The sequence below is a fragment of the Mastigoproctus giganteus genome, chromosome 8 (assembly GCF_048544385.1).
Source record: "Mastigoproctus giganteus isolate SK-2022 chromosome 8, ASM4854438v1, whole genome shotgun sequence".
Lineage (NCBI taxonomy): Eukaryota > Metazoa > Arthropoda > Arachnida > Uropygi > Thelyphonidae > Mastigoproctus > Mastigoproctus giganteus.
This window is the reverse complement of record NC_143582.1, coordinates 43265004-43280096: the sequence shown is the minus strand read 5'-3', so window position 1 is coordinate 43280096 and position 15093 is coordinate 43265004. Positions and strand designations below refer to the sequence as shown.

Genomic DNA, 15093 nt, shown 5'->3' with positions numbered 1-15093 from the left:
TCATCTTCACAGAGCAACCTGATGGCAATGTAGAGGAAGTAGAGGCGAAGTAGGGGAAGACTGTGATTGGCTTGAGTCAGTTGTCTGTGGGAGAGATAAATACTCTCAACAATTTCTGGGGTTGGATAGATTACAATACCATCATGATCTCAAGAGAAAGCTGTGACTGGCTTTGGCTTGTCTTTTTCCACAGCTTTCTCTCAAAGCCACAATGGTTTTTTTATTTTTTGGTTTTTTTTTTTAGGGGCATTAGCAACTAAGGCCATATTGCTCCGGGAATATGCGGTGGTCATTCCCTTGACCTTTCCGCATCCTCCGCATTTGGTGGTGATGGGCTCGAACCCCGGTCTAATCAAGAAGCGTGTGCTCCTTCCCACCTGGCTACGGAGGTGCCAAGCCACAATGACATCACAGTCTGTCTGACTCCAGATGTGCTTTGCTGACTGGCAGACTGTCTGTTTGTGCAGCTTTCTCTCAAAGACAACCAAGGTTAACTCAAGAGCAAACAACTTTACAGTGTATATGCTGCATGGATATCATATCTGGAAAGACGGTGGCAGATCCTATAAATAGTTCTGACTTTGAGCCATCTGTATAAACTGGCAAGAAGCTGAATTTTCAGCTCGGTGAGTGGAATAGAATTTCAGGTAGACAGATGACAGAATAAAAGACTTTCCACAATTCTCAAGGGAGAAGCCACATGCTGGTACATAAGCATGCCAGGGTGGACGGGTTGCTTTGATGACATGGAAATCATGTCTACTATAATATGTAGATCTCTGAGAAGTTCTTGGATACAAAAACTGAAAGGATAGTTGTCAATATTCAACCCTCTCACACACTTTGCATGCTTCTGACAAATATGTTATAGGAAAGTTAACTATCAAATACAAGCTCCAAGCATTTTTTCCTCTGGCATACTGGAACAACATTTTGTCTGTGCCATATCACAAGTTCAGGATGAAGATTACACTTACAACCAAAAATGTATGTAGACAGTCTTCCCACACATGAACCTGATGCCATTAGCCAGTACCTAGGAATTGAAGCAATCAATGGTTTATTGCAGTTGTCTTTCAATGACCATCATGTTGCATGACTGGGAAAATATGCTGAAGTCATCGATATAGAGGATGCTGTTTACAGTTAGAGGAAGTTGTTCTTAGATGGAATTCACTTTAATACCAAAAAACGTAAAACTTAAAATTGATCCTCGAGATGCTCCTTCCCCTTGGCAAAAGGACTGAGAGAGAGGGGGGGGGGGGTATCCAATCTTTTAAAATACTAAGTCTCCAAGTTTTGACATATGCTTTTTCCATATCAAAGAAGACGACTACCAGGTGCTCATATTTTAGGAAAACATCTCGGATAGATGTTTCCAGATAGGTGTTAATTACATGGTTCATCTAATTAACAGCTATCTTCTAAATACCATATAAGACAAGCACTGGCTATTCTCTCCAGAATTTTGCATAGCTGGAAATTCAGAATTCTAACCTGACAGCAAAGGTAAGAACAATGGCCTTGAGCCAGAAGTCCAAAAACTGCTCTTCATGAAAGACTTTGTTATACAGAATGAACAGATAATCCATAGATTTTCTTGGAAGGTGTTTAATCACTTCATAATGGATGCAGCTGTTCCGACAGCACTTGCTTTTACAAGTGTTAGGGCAGTGTTTAACTCTTATATGGTAAACGGCCAATTGTAAGGGTGAAAGTCTTTTGATTTGATAAGTGACTGTCTCATTTTTCTCTTTGAGAACCAGGAACTCTGAGGAGTAAGACGATGCTGAAAAATGATAGAAAATGTTCCCCCCCCCTCCCCCAAGGGCATTAGCTATTGCAGTCACTTATTATAATCCAGAATCAATGAAGGGTGCAATGGGTATTTTACCTTCATTTTCCCAGATTTTTTTTAGAGCTGGTTGACAGGGTAACAGAGGATGTAACACAGATTAATGATTCTTTTTTGGCTCTGACATTGAATGTGATGTGCTTTGGCATGTGCACATTTAAAAGTTAGGAAATTGGTTGTGGTGGGGGATATCATTGAATTATCCCCAAGCTTTGTTTTGTCCCTCTTTTGCTGCTGTGCATTCTACATTCCATCAGGGTTTTGGAAAAGGGGGAAACCAGGTAGATATTTTTAGAATTGCAACTGTGTTTGCATGAACAATATTTTTCATGATGGGCTTTACTGCATCATTGACAAGCTCCTAACTAACTGCAGTGATATCAAACTATGACAGACATTCAAAGGCATTCCAATCAGCATGAACAATCTTTCACCATGCCTAAAAGGAAAACACAGTCTCCAATTAAGTAACAAAGTTACGGCGGATGTGATTGCTTCCATACATGTTCTCCTCCACTTTCCATGTAAACAAAGGAAGGAGAGAAGAGGAGCAGATAGTAAGATCAATTGCGGAGAACATCTGATAGCGTAGTCATGCGGAAGGTGATGTTAATTCCCACATTATGAGAGGTCATTGAGCATTTGTTCTTTTGGCATATCCCCTCCCATTAACATCATTGCTACCCACTTAATTAATGCTCCCTCTCCTACAAACTCAGCATCCTATAGATATTTCCATGGGAACTGTTCTTCTGAATTAGAATCTGCAATTCTCTTCTTTCTTCTAAACCAGTCCATATATTAGGTAGTCAACATAAGTTCATGTTTTAACTCAAATTCACCAAGTTAAATTCCTTCCATTTCTGTTCTTTGGAACAACCTTCCTTTCTATCTGTTTCCTTAAACTTTGAACCTACAGAAATTCAAGTCCAACACCAATATGTATCTTCTGTCTACTCAACAATAAACTTTTGTGTTTGGGATTACCATAATAAAGGAAAATTATTTTGAAGTTAATTTGAAGTGATAAACTGGTATTCACCTTACCTATGCGACCAAATCCTACAATTCCCACTATAGAACCTTTTAGTGATGATCCACACATCCACAATGGATTCCAAGGATTCTGTGCCCAGCTTCCACTGCACAATTGAAATTCATATCAGAGAGTAACATTTAAAATGTTTCCTGTATTTAGTATTTGAAAACTCATTTAAAAAAAAAAAAATCAGTACCTGTCTAAATATTACTGTGAAAGATAAAAATAATAACCTAATAAAAATTGTACTATTTATATATGATTAGAATAATGATAACTAAGTAATTTCAAAATTCACTTTTCAGGTGTTTTTCTAACATTCTTAAAATAACTAGTGAAAGAGCTCCTTGTACCATATTAAATAACTACACTATAAGCCAAACAGAATTCCTGGATTCCCTAAATCAACTTAGGAATTTAAATAGAGATTTGAATATGGTGAAAATAATGTGTACCGAAACACCAGATTGGGTAGGGGGGGGATATGCTCTTGGTTAAGAAGCACTTGGAATTGAAATCACAGCATGGATTTCTTAAGGCAGTGCAGACAGGCATGGTTGGCCAGTACAATGTTGAGTCAGTCTGGTGTGACATAGGCACGAGGACCACAAAAATTAGAGTAGGAGTGTGTTATCAACCAGCAGTTCCCAATGCAGTGCTCTCTAGCATTATGGCACCCACCAAGGCAATTTAGGTGCCTGCGGGAAGAAACCATGATGAATAATGAAGGCCATAACTTGAAGGTATGTCAATACTATTCATGAACTAAGACGTATCAGAGTGTAGTAGTAGTAGTAATGGCAATTTACACAAGGAAGCAAGCTTATGTAGCATCAGACAACAAAAAAAAACCACAGTTCACTCATCCGTACCCTCCAAGAATTTCTCTAGTACTCCCTTGAAATTTATTCAACCCATCCATTTCCACATCAACAGAAGTAAGCCTGATTTTATTTTATAACGAGGTTATAAAATAAAAATGTTGGATTTTATAACCTTTTTATTATATATGTATCCATACTATGTGTAGTTTGTGGTGGGATCATCTGTTGCCAGGTTACCTTGATAAATGCCCTTCGAAGGACAAAGAAATAATAAAGTCATATCCATGTATGGAAAACTGAAACAAAGAAAAACGAAGAAAATGTGCAGGAACTACAATGAGAAAAATTCAGCTGATCACAGGGATTTCCAATCTTTGATTCTTTTATCCTTGCCACCTTTTACAAATAATATCACTCAAAGTTGTGCAGACGGTGCAGTTGGGATAGAAAGAGTATTCTATCTATCTTGCAGTGAAAGATCATTTTAATGACAAGCAACGTTGATAATCAACGTCACTGCAAAGTCTGAATCATCAAATCATTCTGCAAACTAACAGAAGACGATATAAAGATAATCTCATTTTGTCTAAACTTGAACTTTGATTCTTTTGTAATGACATTTGCTCGCTTAAATATGTGACAAAAACAGAAAACCGATTCAACAAACAATCTTACCCATTCAATTCTGGAATAAAATATTGGATATTAGCATTAGTAAAGGCATACAATGCAAGAAAGCAAGCTTATGCAGCAACAGCCAAGAGAAAAAAAAAAAAAAAAAACGCTCCCATATCACCCCTCCATTTGTTCCTGCCCAGCTCAGCCTTAAATTTATTCAGGCTATCAACTTCCACAACAAAATATGGAAGTATGTTCCACCAATCAACTACCCGCCGGCTAAAGGCAAATTTCCACACATCTATTCCACAACTGTCTTTTCCTCAATTTGAATTTATGTCCCCTCGGGCAATTAATCTGGGCAAGAGGAAGAATCGCATCAGCATTGAGACACTGCAATCTGCAGAACTTAAGAATCTCTTGGTAAGAGCAACCCTTTGTTCCACTCAATAATCTCAATGCCCTTCTCTGTACTCGTTTCAGCATCTCGACATCTTTCCTATAATGAGGCCCCAGACCTGTATGCAGTACTCAAGGTGTGGCCTGCCCACTGCCTTATACAAGGGGATAATCGCCTCCCTATCCCTGCTAGAAAAAATCCTATATATCATTGACAAGAGCTACTCTTGCAGCCTGTCTGCACTGTTCAGAAAACTTCATATCTGACTGCACAATTATCCCCAGTTCTTTTTCATTCTTCACTACCCTGAGTGCAGTACCACACAGTTGGTATGTTACTCTGGGGTTACTGCTACCCATATGCAGTATTTTGCATTTGTCAATGTTAAACTTCAGCTGCTACTTCTCAGCCCATCTGTTCAACTTTTCTAGATCCTGTTGCAGTAGTGTACTGTCCTTGCTTTCATTAAGAACCCTATCAACCTTCGTATCATCTGTAAACTTGGGCATTAAGCCTGATATACCTTCATCAATATCATTGATAAATACAGAAAACAACAATGGGCCCAATGTGGATCCCTGGAGGACTCCATTAATAACATTAGTCCACAAAGAGCAGTGTCCATTGATTACCACTCTCTGTCTTCTCCCACTCAACCATCCCTTTATTCATAGCAGCAACTTTCCCTTAATGCCACACTACTCCAACTTGCACAGTAGTCTTCCACGTGCCACAGTATCAAAAGCGTTCCTAAAATCCAAGTATATGATATCAAAATTATTTTTTTGATCCAGTTCCTTCGTGACCACATCATAGTATCCAATCAAATTGGTCAGACAAGACTTCCCTTAACAAACTCATACTGTGTCTGAACTATAACTGCAGTCTTGTCTAGATGATCCTGCAGTGCTTCTTTAACCAGTGACTCTCTTATTTTCCCCGAAAAAGAAGTTAAACTAACAGGTCTGCAATTACTTGTATCACCTTTCAATCCCCCTTTGTGAATTGGGAATACATTTGCACATCTCCAGTCCATGGAGACCTCCTCTGAGTCCAAGGATGCCTTCATAATCATGACTAAGGCCTGCTTACTTCCTTTGCTGCCTCCTTTAATATAACTTTAATATATGTTGAGCTAAAGACATAATGTATCAAGCTATGCTGTATTCCTGTTTCAACTGGTGGTGTCGAACATTCTTTAAGTGCAATGAATTGATTGACGGCAAAATTAAAAAACCAAATGGGACATGAAACATTGCAAAATTGCACAAAGATAAGCATAGAAGGCCCGAATCAGTTATCGGAAAAATGAATAAATGAAGTGACTGATACATAGGCAAAGAAGAATAAGATCATTATAGCATTAGCATTTAGCATTAGTAGAGGCATATGATGCAAGAAAGCAAGCTTATTCAGCATCAGCCAAAAAAAAAAAAAAAAAAAAAACAACCACTACTCCCATTTCACCCCTCAATTCGTTCGAAATACCTGTCCAGCTGAGCCTTAAATTTATTTAGGCTATCAACTTCAACAACAAGCGATGGAAGTCTATTCCACAAACCAACTGCCCGCTGGCTAAAGGCGAATTTCCGCACATCTATCCGACATCCGTCCTTCCTCAATTTGAATTTATGCCCTCTCAGGTGATTATTCTGAGCAAGAGGAAGAATCCCATCGGCATTGAGCATGCTCAAGCCATTCAAAGCCTTGTACACCTCTATCAGATCACCTCGGCGATGCCTAGTCTCCAGGCTCTGTAATTTGCAAAACTTAAGCCTTTCTTCGTAAGAGCAACCCTTTGTTCCATTCACTAATCTTGTTGCCCTTCTCTGTACTCGTTCCAGCAGCTCTACATCCTTCTTGAAATGAGGCCTCCAGACCTGTATACAGTACTCAAGGTGTGGCCTGACCAATGCCTTATACAAGGGAATAATCACATCCCTGTCCCTGCTAGAAAAATTCCTGTATATCATTGACAAGACACCATGAGCTACTCTTGCAGCTCGTCTGAACTGCTCAGAGAACTTCATATCTGCCTGCACAATTACCCCCAGGTCCTTTTCATTCTCTACCACTGTCAGCGTAGTACCACAGAGTTGATACGTTGATCTGGGGTTACTGTTTCCCATATGTAGTACATTACATTTGTCAATGTTAAACTTCATTTGCCACCTCTCAGCCCATCTGCTCAACCTTTCCAGATCCTGTTGCAGCAGCATAGTATCAGTAGTGTCCTTAACAACCCTGCCAACCTTTGTATCGTCTGCAAACTTGGACATTAAGCCTGATACACCATCATCAATATCATTTATACATACAGAAAACAACAATGGACCCAACACTGAACCCTGAGGAACTCCACTAATAACATTAGTCCACGTTGAGCAGTGTCCATTGATTACCACTCTCTGTCTTCTGCCACTCAACCATCCCTTTATCCATAGCAGCAATTTGCCTCGAATGCCACACTTCTCCAATTTGTGCAGCAGTCTTCCATGCGCAACAGTATCAAAAGCCTTTCTAAGATCCAAATATATAATATCAAAGTTATTCCCTGCATCCAGTTCTATTGTGACTACATCATAGTATCCAATCAAATTGGTCAGACAAGACCTGCCCTTAACAAACCCATGCTGTGTCTGAGCTATAACTGAATTCTTGTCCAGATGATCCTGCAGTGCTTCTTTAACCAGTGCCTCCATTAATTTTCCTGGAACCGAAGTTAAACTAACAGGTCTATAATTACTTGTGTCAGCCTTTGATCCTCCTTTGTGAATTGGGGTTACATTTGCACATCTCCAGTCCATGGGTACCTCCCCTGAGTCCAAAGAAGCTCTCATAATTATGGCTAGGGGTTTGCTTACTTCCTTTGCTGCCTCCTTTAATATAACTGGATAGATCCCATCCACCCCGGGTGCCTTTTTTATGTTTATCCTCAACAATTTCTCCTCCACTTTCCTCTCAGTTATTAGAAAATCATCTAGCTCACTGCCAATGTTTACTTCACCTACGACATTCCCCTTCCTGAATAACTCCTCATGTGTGAATGTAGATGCAAAATACTCGTTTAGATTGTTAGCCACCTGAGCTGGATCCTCAACTGTTGAACCATCAACATCCAGTGGACCAATCTGATTCATCCCTTTCCTTCTTGAGTTTAAATAGGTAAAGAACTCTTTTCTGTTTTTCTTTGCATCCTTTGCCAAGGATTTCTCATAATCTGCCTTTGCCTGCCTAATCTCCTTTGTGACTTGGTTACAGACCAACTTATATCTATCATAGGCTTCCACGTCACCCATTAATTTGTATGTATCCCATGCATTTTTCTTCTCTGCCATATGTCTCATTAGTTCATCTGACAACCATTTAGGCCTGAACCTTGAACAGTATTTCTTGGTTGGTATGTAAAGCCTGGTAGCTTCCAAGATTAGTTCCTTGAATGCTTCCCATTTTGAATTTGCTGTTGGTAACATCATCAGTTAGTCCCACTGTATAGAATTTAAATACTGTCTCAGACCATCATAGTCGCCTTTACGAAAGCAAAAACCCTTCCCTTTACCTCTGATGGTAGTTACCTCCTTGAGTAAATCCCACTTCAGCACACTGTGATCACTGCCACCCAGTGGTTCATTTATCTGCAGATTCCTAATGCATGAAGAATCACTACTGATAATCAGATCAAGAGTATTACTCCCTCTAGTTGCCTCCCGAACATGCTGGTGTAGAAAACAATCATCCAATAAATCCACAAAAGCCTTGCTAGTGTGAGTGACCAACCCACAAATTCCAGTCAATATCTGGGAAATTAAAATCCCCCATTATAAGACTCTCTGATTTACTGGCCCATTCTATTTCCCTGTACAGTATCTTATTATACTCATCAGAGTCATTAGGCCTATAGCACACTCCTACTCTCAATTTTGATTTACCTATGCTTATGTCACACCAAACTGACTCAACTCTGCACTGTCCAGCGATGTCAACTGGCTTCACTTCCTTGAATTTTATGTGTTTTTTAACTAATAGCATAACTCCTCCTCCCTTCCTATCCTGTCTATCCTTTCTGTAGATGTTGTACTCCCCAAATTCCAGTTCTGCATTCCTTATATCTGTGTGACACCACGTCTCTGATATCCCAACAATATCTGCCTTTGATGTTTTGAGTAATACCTCAAATTCATCAAATTTATTTACTAAACTCCTAGCATTAGTGTACACGCAAGTATACATGCACCTGTTTCTATTCTTAACTACCCTAACACAACCCATGTGTTTACTTGTACCACAATGACTTCCAGCAGTCTCTGAAATATCCTGCATCTTGTTTTTCAGGCTTCTGCTCATTCCAATAGAAGCAGTGCAAGAATCTCTTTCACCTCTGCCAGTGGCTACTGTTAATCCATTAGTCTTTGTCTCCGCCCAAGCTAGCAGTTTTCCGACCCACCTAACACTGCCTCGATAGCATCAGCAAATATTCTTGCACCCTTTCTATTTAAGTGTATCCCATCCCTGTAGAAGCAATCTCTCCTGTTAACAATAAGTGTACAGTCCAGGCTGAAAAAAATTCTACCCCTTCAGCCTTGCACAATCTTTCCAGGGCCGAATTGATCGACAAGGCTCTCATCATATACTCCCTCCTATCGTGTCTGGGCAGAATTGCAGACACTTTCAAATTCAACCCTACTTCACGGCTTTTTTTCAACAGTGACCTGTACTTGTTAAGTAATTCCGCTGGTCTCCTACTCTTAATATCATTAGTGCCAACGTGTACAACTATATCACCTTTTGTGCCCTTAAAAGATGATATCTGCTCTACAACGTCATCAACCTTTGCCCCTGGCAGACATACCCTGGTCCTGTTCCACCTATCCTTTTTACAAAGCATGTTCCCCGTTTCCCTGACAATTGAGTCACCAACAACTACTAGTTCCTGTTGGACCAGCGCATTCTGCCTTGGGGGCTGCCTCTGTGTTGCAAGATGACCAAGTCCAAGCTCTGGTGTTGATGTGGGCAGCTGAGAGCTTGATGGGCCCCTCAATTTATTTCCTTCGAGGGCATCCACCCTGTCCTTCAAGGTCTCATACAGGCCCATAACAACGCCGAGTTGTCGCCTAATTTCCTTGCACTCCTTGCATCGTGCACACACAAAGACATCCCCCATGGCAGTATCATGTCCCGTACCCAATTGCTCCGCAAACATCAAGCAAACAGTGCATCTTAAAAGGCCGTGATTCAGGGGGCAACCGCCCCCCTCAGTTCTCCCCTGAGTCACAGCACTCCCATTAGCTTGAGCCTTTTGCTTTGCTGCTCTGGTCAGAGTCATGATTTCGATTTAAATGTCAATAAAATTACAATTTCAGAACAAAATTAAAACCTTAAACTTGTATCTTAACACAGTTATAACGCTATATTTATTTTTCGGTATCGAGTGTTATCTACGAGTTCCCTTTATATAACTTCCGTATCAAGTATGTATTAATTATTTGTTACGTTTGTATATATATATAGTTCGTTATATATATATAGTTAAAAGTACAATTTAATTGACAATGAAGTTTAACAAGATTAATAGATGTACTGATTAATTGACAATATTGTATTATGCACTATACTATACAAAGCTAATGCTATCGAATTCCGGATATGCTGTATCGCGCTTCAGTAACGAGTGTTATCTACGAAATCCCTTTATATAACTTCTGTATCAAGTTATGTATTAATTATTTATTTTTACTAATTATTTATGTTCCGTAACCTAAGTGGTTATATGTATAGTTAAAATTACAATTTAATTGCCAATGAAGTTCGACAAGATTAATAGATTTTACTGATTAATTTTCACGTAACAATGGCGGCCGTTTATGAACGGTAAACACGTGGATTTGATACCCTTTCCGATACTAAGTAATACCTACAAAATCTCTATCTAAGTTATTTTAACTTTAAGTACCGTAAATAAGAATATAAAGCTACTCTAGAAATAAGTTAATATGTCAATTTAAACTAATAAAGCAGAAAATAAATCAGAAAAAACTTCTCTATTCCAAGAGCGGCAGAAAGGCACGTCCGCACAGGAAACCCTCGACCTCAGACTCGAGGTCGAGGGCTATAATACTTACATGTTTGATTATAATTTGTATGATTTTTTTGCAAATTTTAATCTGTGCTTTTCATATTATTAAGCTGTGATTACTGTCATTAATGAGGTTTTTGTGAATTGACTATTAGTATTTAGGTGTTAAAAATAAATATTTTCTTTTTTTTCCCTATTTTCTTTTCTCATATTCTCTTATTATAACATTTAAATATACAGATTTATTTGTAACATATATATATGCTGTAGTATTTTAATATTTGTATGCTGTAAATATTAAAATTTAATATTTAAATTATTATTATTTAATAATAATAAAAAATATACACATATACTACATGTACCCCCCCAAAGTTTATATTCTTCCCCACCAGTGCAAACACTCTAAATTCAACACTACTTTCTGGTGATATCAATACTGAAAACCAGAATACCTTTTAATTCTCATTTAAATCCTGTTGAGAAGTATTCTGAAACTGAATGATATAATAATAAAATGAATGCATCCTGAAATATATTCTTTTCAAATTTGGAAACTAAAATTCAAATCCATTCATTTTGAAAAAAATGAATGTATTTAAATCCAAAAAACAAATAACATTGTCATATGTAAATAGACCCTTCATCAATATCATTGATAAATATACAAAACAACAGTGGGCCCAACACCGAACACTTTGGAACGCCACTAATAACATTAGTCCACGAAGAGTAGCACCCATTGATTACCACCCACTGTCTCCTCCCACTCAACCACCCTTTTATCCATTGTAGCAACTTACCTTTAATACCATTCTGCAAGACAGGCTGCAAGAGCAGGTCATGGGGTTTTGTCAATGATATACAGGAATTTTGCTAGCAGGGAAAAGGAGGTGATTATCCCTTTGTATAAGGCAATGGTCAGGCCACGCCTTGAGTACTGCATACAGGTTTGGAGGCCTCATTTCAGGAAGGATGTAGATTTGCTTGAGTGTGTACAGAGAAGGACAACAAGATCGGTGAGGGGAATGAAGGATCCTCTTACCAAGAAAGGCTTAAGTTCTGCAAATTGCAGCGGCTGGAGACTAGGCACCTATGAGGTGTGAGGTGATCTGATTGAGGCCTTGAATAGGTTGAGCACGCTGAATTCTGATGGGATTCTTCCACTTGCTCAGATTATGAACCTAAGGGGGCATAAATTGAAATTGAGGAAATACAGCTGTAGAATAGATGTGCAGAAATTTGCCTTTAGCCAGCGGGTGGTTAATTGCTGGAACAAACTTCCACCTGTCATTGTGGAAGTTGATAGCTTAATAAATTCAAGGAGGAACTGGACAAACATTTAGAGGGAATGGTTGTGTGAATTTTTTTTTTTTTTTGGCTGATGCTACATAAGCTCATATGCTTGCTTTCTTGCATCACATGCCTCTATTACTATTACTACCCCATTCATGAATAAAAACATTTTTAGCTCAACAGTAACCAAGAATTCATCTGATTACCAAAGCCAAGCAGCTTTAAGTTTGGTTAATATGCTAGATCTAAGATAACCAAACAGTAAAACATATAGAGCAAAACTGTTTTGTAATTCAAGATGTTATTTATTATAAAGGTGGGATTGCATTATGGTTCTGAAAAAGTTTATGTTGGCGCATTTATTTTTTGGTTGTAATGTTTGCAGTAGTAGCAGGCAGCTGAAGAAAACTCAGACTTTTTATTATAAAGGTACAATAGGTCTGTATTATTAATATTCTAAAAACAAATAGCACTTCATTTGTAAATCTGCATAACTCCCTTTCCTGGTTCAGTTTCACTATGCAGGCCTGCTAACATAATTTTAAAAAACATATCAACATTTGCATCATTAGTGACTGGGGAAGGTTAATGATGTGATGAATTTGGCAAAAAATTAATTATCTCACATCTGCTACTGATTTATTAGTAGAGCAAAGATGTGCTAAATAATTTTAATAACCTGAAAAACTATGAAATTAATGAAAATTTAAATTCTCACTCTCGTAATGCTGCTGAAGCATTCATCAGTCTTCTCGTAGTGACAAGTAATAAGGCTACAGTTAATTCTGCTACAGCATCTGTGAGCACATCAGGAGTATTTCCAACTTGAATATTTCTATCAATAAAACAAAAATATGATAGGAAATATCATCATCACATACAATATATTTTAAAATTCTAATATTACAAAATACATATATAATTATTGTGCAATTATATTTTTCCAGACCTGGGGTGGTGATTGCAAATCTCAGGCAAAAGAAGTAAAAAATCACAGCATCTTAAAAAAAAAATAGAAGAAGAAGAGGCTCTTCTGATGCAACTATTGTGTAATAACCACAACATGTGACATAAAACATTGTAGTCACATGATAAAACATATGCACTTATATTGCTTGTAGCAGGTGATACCAATCAATCCATGCCCAGTGTTCTTCAAAATTATAAAGGTTCAGGATACACATTTTCACTCACTCACTCACACACACACAGAATTTCATAAAAACATTTTCTGAAATATGTGATGCTTTGGAATTAATTCACATCTGTAACTCATCTGTACTCTTAACTGCAGCTTGGAAATTTTAAACTGCAAAAACTGTCTAAAACATTTCTTAAGAAATTTTTAGAGCTTGCAAACTACACTTTGGAGGAATACATAAACTAATAGTTTAATGGCAGCTGCAAGCAGAGATAAGAAATTAATCTTTGTGCTGCTTCTATTGGGATATACAGTCTGGAAAGTAAGGTGTGGGGGTATTACAAGGCCTGTTGGAGCTCCTCATGGGACATGCAAATATACAAGCTATGCTAGGGTTATTGGGAGCAAACACAGACACATATATACTTGCTTGTGCACTAATGCTAGGAGAATAGTAAATAAATTTGAAGAATTTGAAGCATTTGTCATCTACTGCTGATATTATAGGGATATTGGAAACATGGTGTCACTTAGACAGGGGAAACAGAATTTAAATACGGGGAGTACAGTGTGTATAGAAAAGGATTTTTGTAAATGTACCTTTTTTACAGTAGTTCCTAAGCATTCCTAAAACCTGTCTCATGTCCCTGCTTTGAGCATCTCTTCAAAGCCAGTCATGTATGTTGATTTGTATGCTTAGTGATGTGTTGTGTCTTGACAAGCACTCTTCAAATTCATCAAATTTATTTACTATGCTCCTAATATTGGTGTACATGCAAGTATACACACACTTGTTCTTACCCTTAGTTACCCTAACACAGCCAATGTATTTATTTGTTCCATGATGACTCCCAGCAGTCCTTGAAATCCCTGGCACCTTGCCTTCCAGACTCCTGCTTGTTCCAATAGAATTAGTGCAAGAATCACTTTCACCATTGGTTGGGTTGAAGGAGTCTTCTTCCCCAAGAATGACTGCTGTTTAGTTTTGCATCATACCCATAAACCGGTGTTTCACTCTAGTTATGATACATTTCAAAAATATTTCATTATTAGTCACTTGTTTAAAAAAATGGAAGTGACTTGTTAGTGGTATTTACATTGTAGAGTAACACAATTTTCCTGCCACATGAAACATCATTCTACACGCTATGGCTATTAACAGAGTAAACAGCCACAGCATATAGAATTGCACCTCATGTTCAAAATTTTTATTAAAACAGAATGACATGGTCTTATAAAAATACAAGTCTTCTTCAGCAATTTCACAAACATTTGATTTTCAATCATTTAACACCAAAGTTTGCACCTAAGATACGATTTCATCATTTGTTGAAGTTGACAGCTATCCAGATCTCGCTTTCAATCATAAGGGCAATGTATAGTTTGACATTGCCAGTCAAACTTGCATGCAATTTATATGCTACTTTAAGATCAAATGTTTCACTTGAAGTTTTTATGAATTTAAAGCAACATTTAACATACACACACATCACTCAGTGCATTCTAGCATTTTGAAATACAATGAGATGTGAAAACACATCTTCACTATCACTTGACATGGAAGGAAGGATAAGACATGTCTAAAAACATTATGCTTTGTCAGAGCAGGCTCTCATCTGAATCTTGAACACCATGCATAAACTTTATGAACACACCTTGTATTTTCATTATCTACACACCATACCACTCAAGCAACATCCAAAAAAGAGGAATTGGGAGCTACATTCTGGAATCTGTTTTGTTTTTACAAAAAACAGGACTAGCAATTATCATCTTCATTTTACTTAATCTACTTTTACAAATCTTTCTACACTCTGTATATTGCCCTTATGCTTATCTGTTTGGTA

At 37.8% G+C, this 15093-nt stretch overlaps 1 protein-coding gene across 3 annotated transcripts in view; it reads right to left on the bottom strand.

The window, feature by feature from the left end:
* Positions 1-15093, bottom strand: part of LOC150081492 (glyoxylate reductase/hydroxypyruvate reductase-like) — a 240693-nt gene that overhangs the window by 124198 nt on the left and 101402 nt on the right. For all 3 annotated transcript variants that reach the window (XM_090379326.1, XM_090379328.1, XM_090379327.1), the window contains 2 exons: positions 12824-12940; positions 2903-2997 (listed from right to left, as the gene is read on the bottom strand). In XM_090379326.1, the coding sequence (XP_090235452.1) occupies positions 2903-2997; positions 12824-12940 (212 nt within the window). The remainder of the gene's footprint in view (positions 1-2902; positions 2998-12823; positions 12941-15093) is intronic.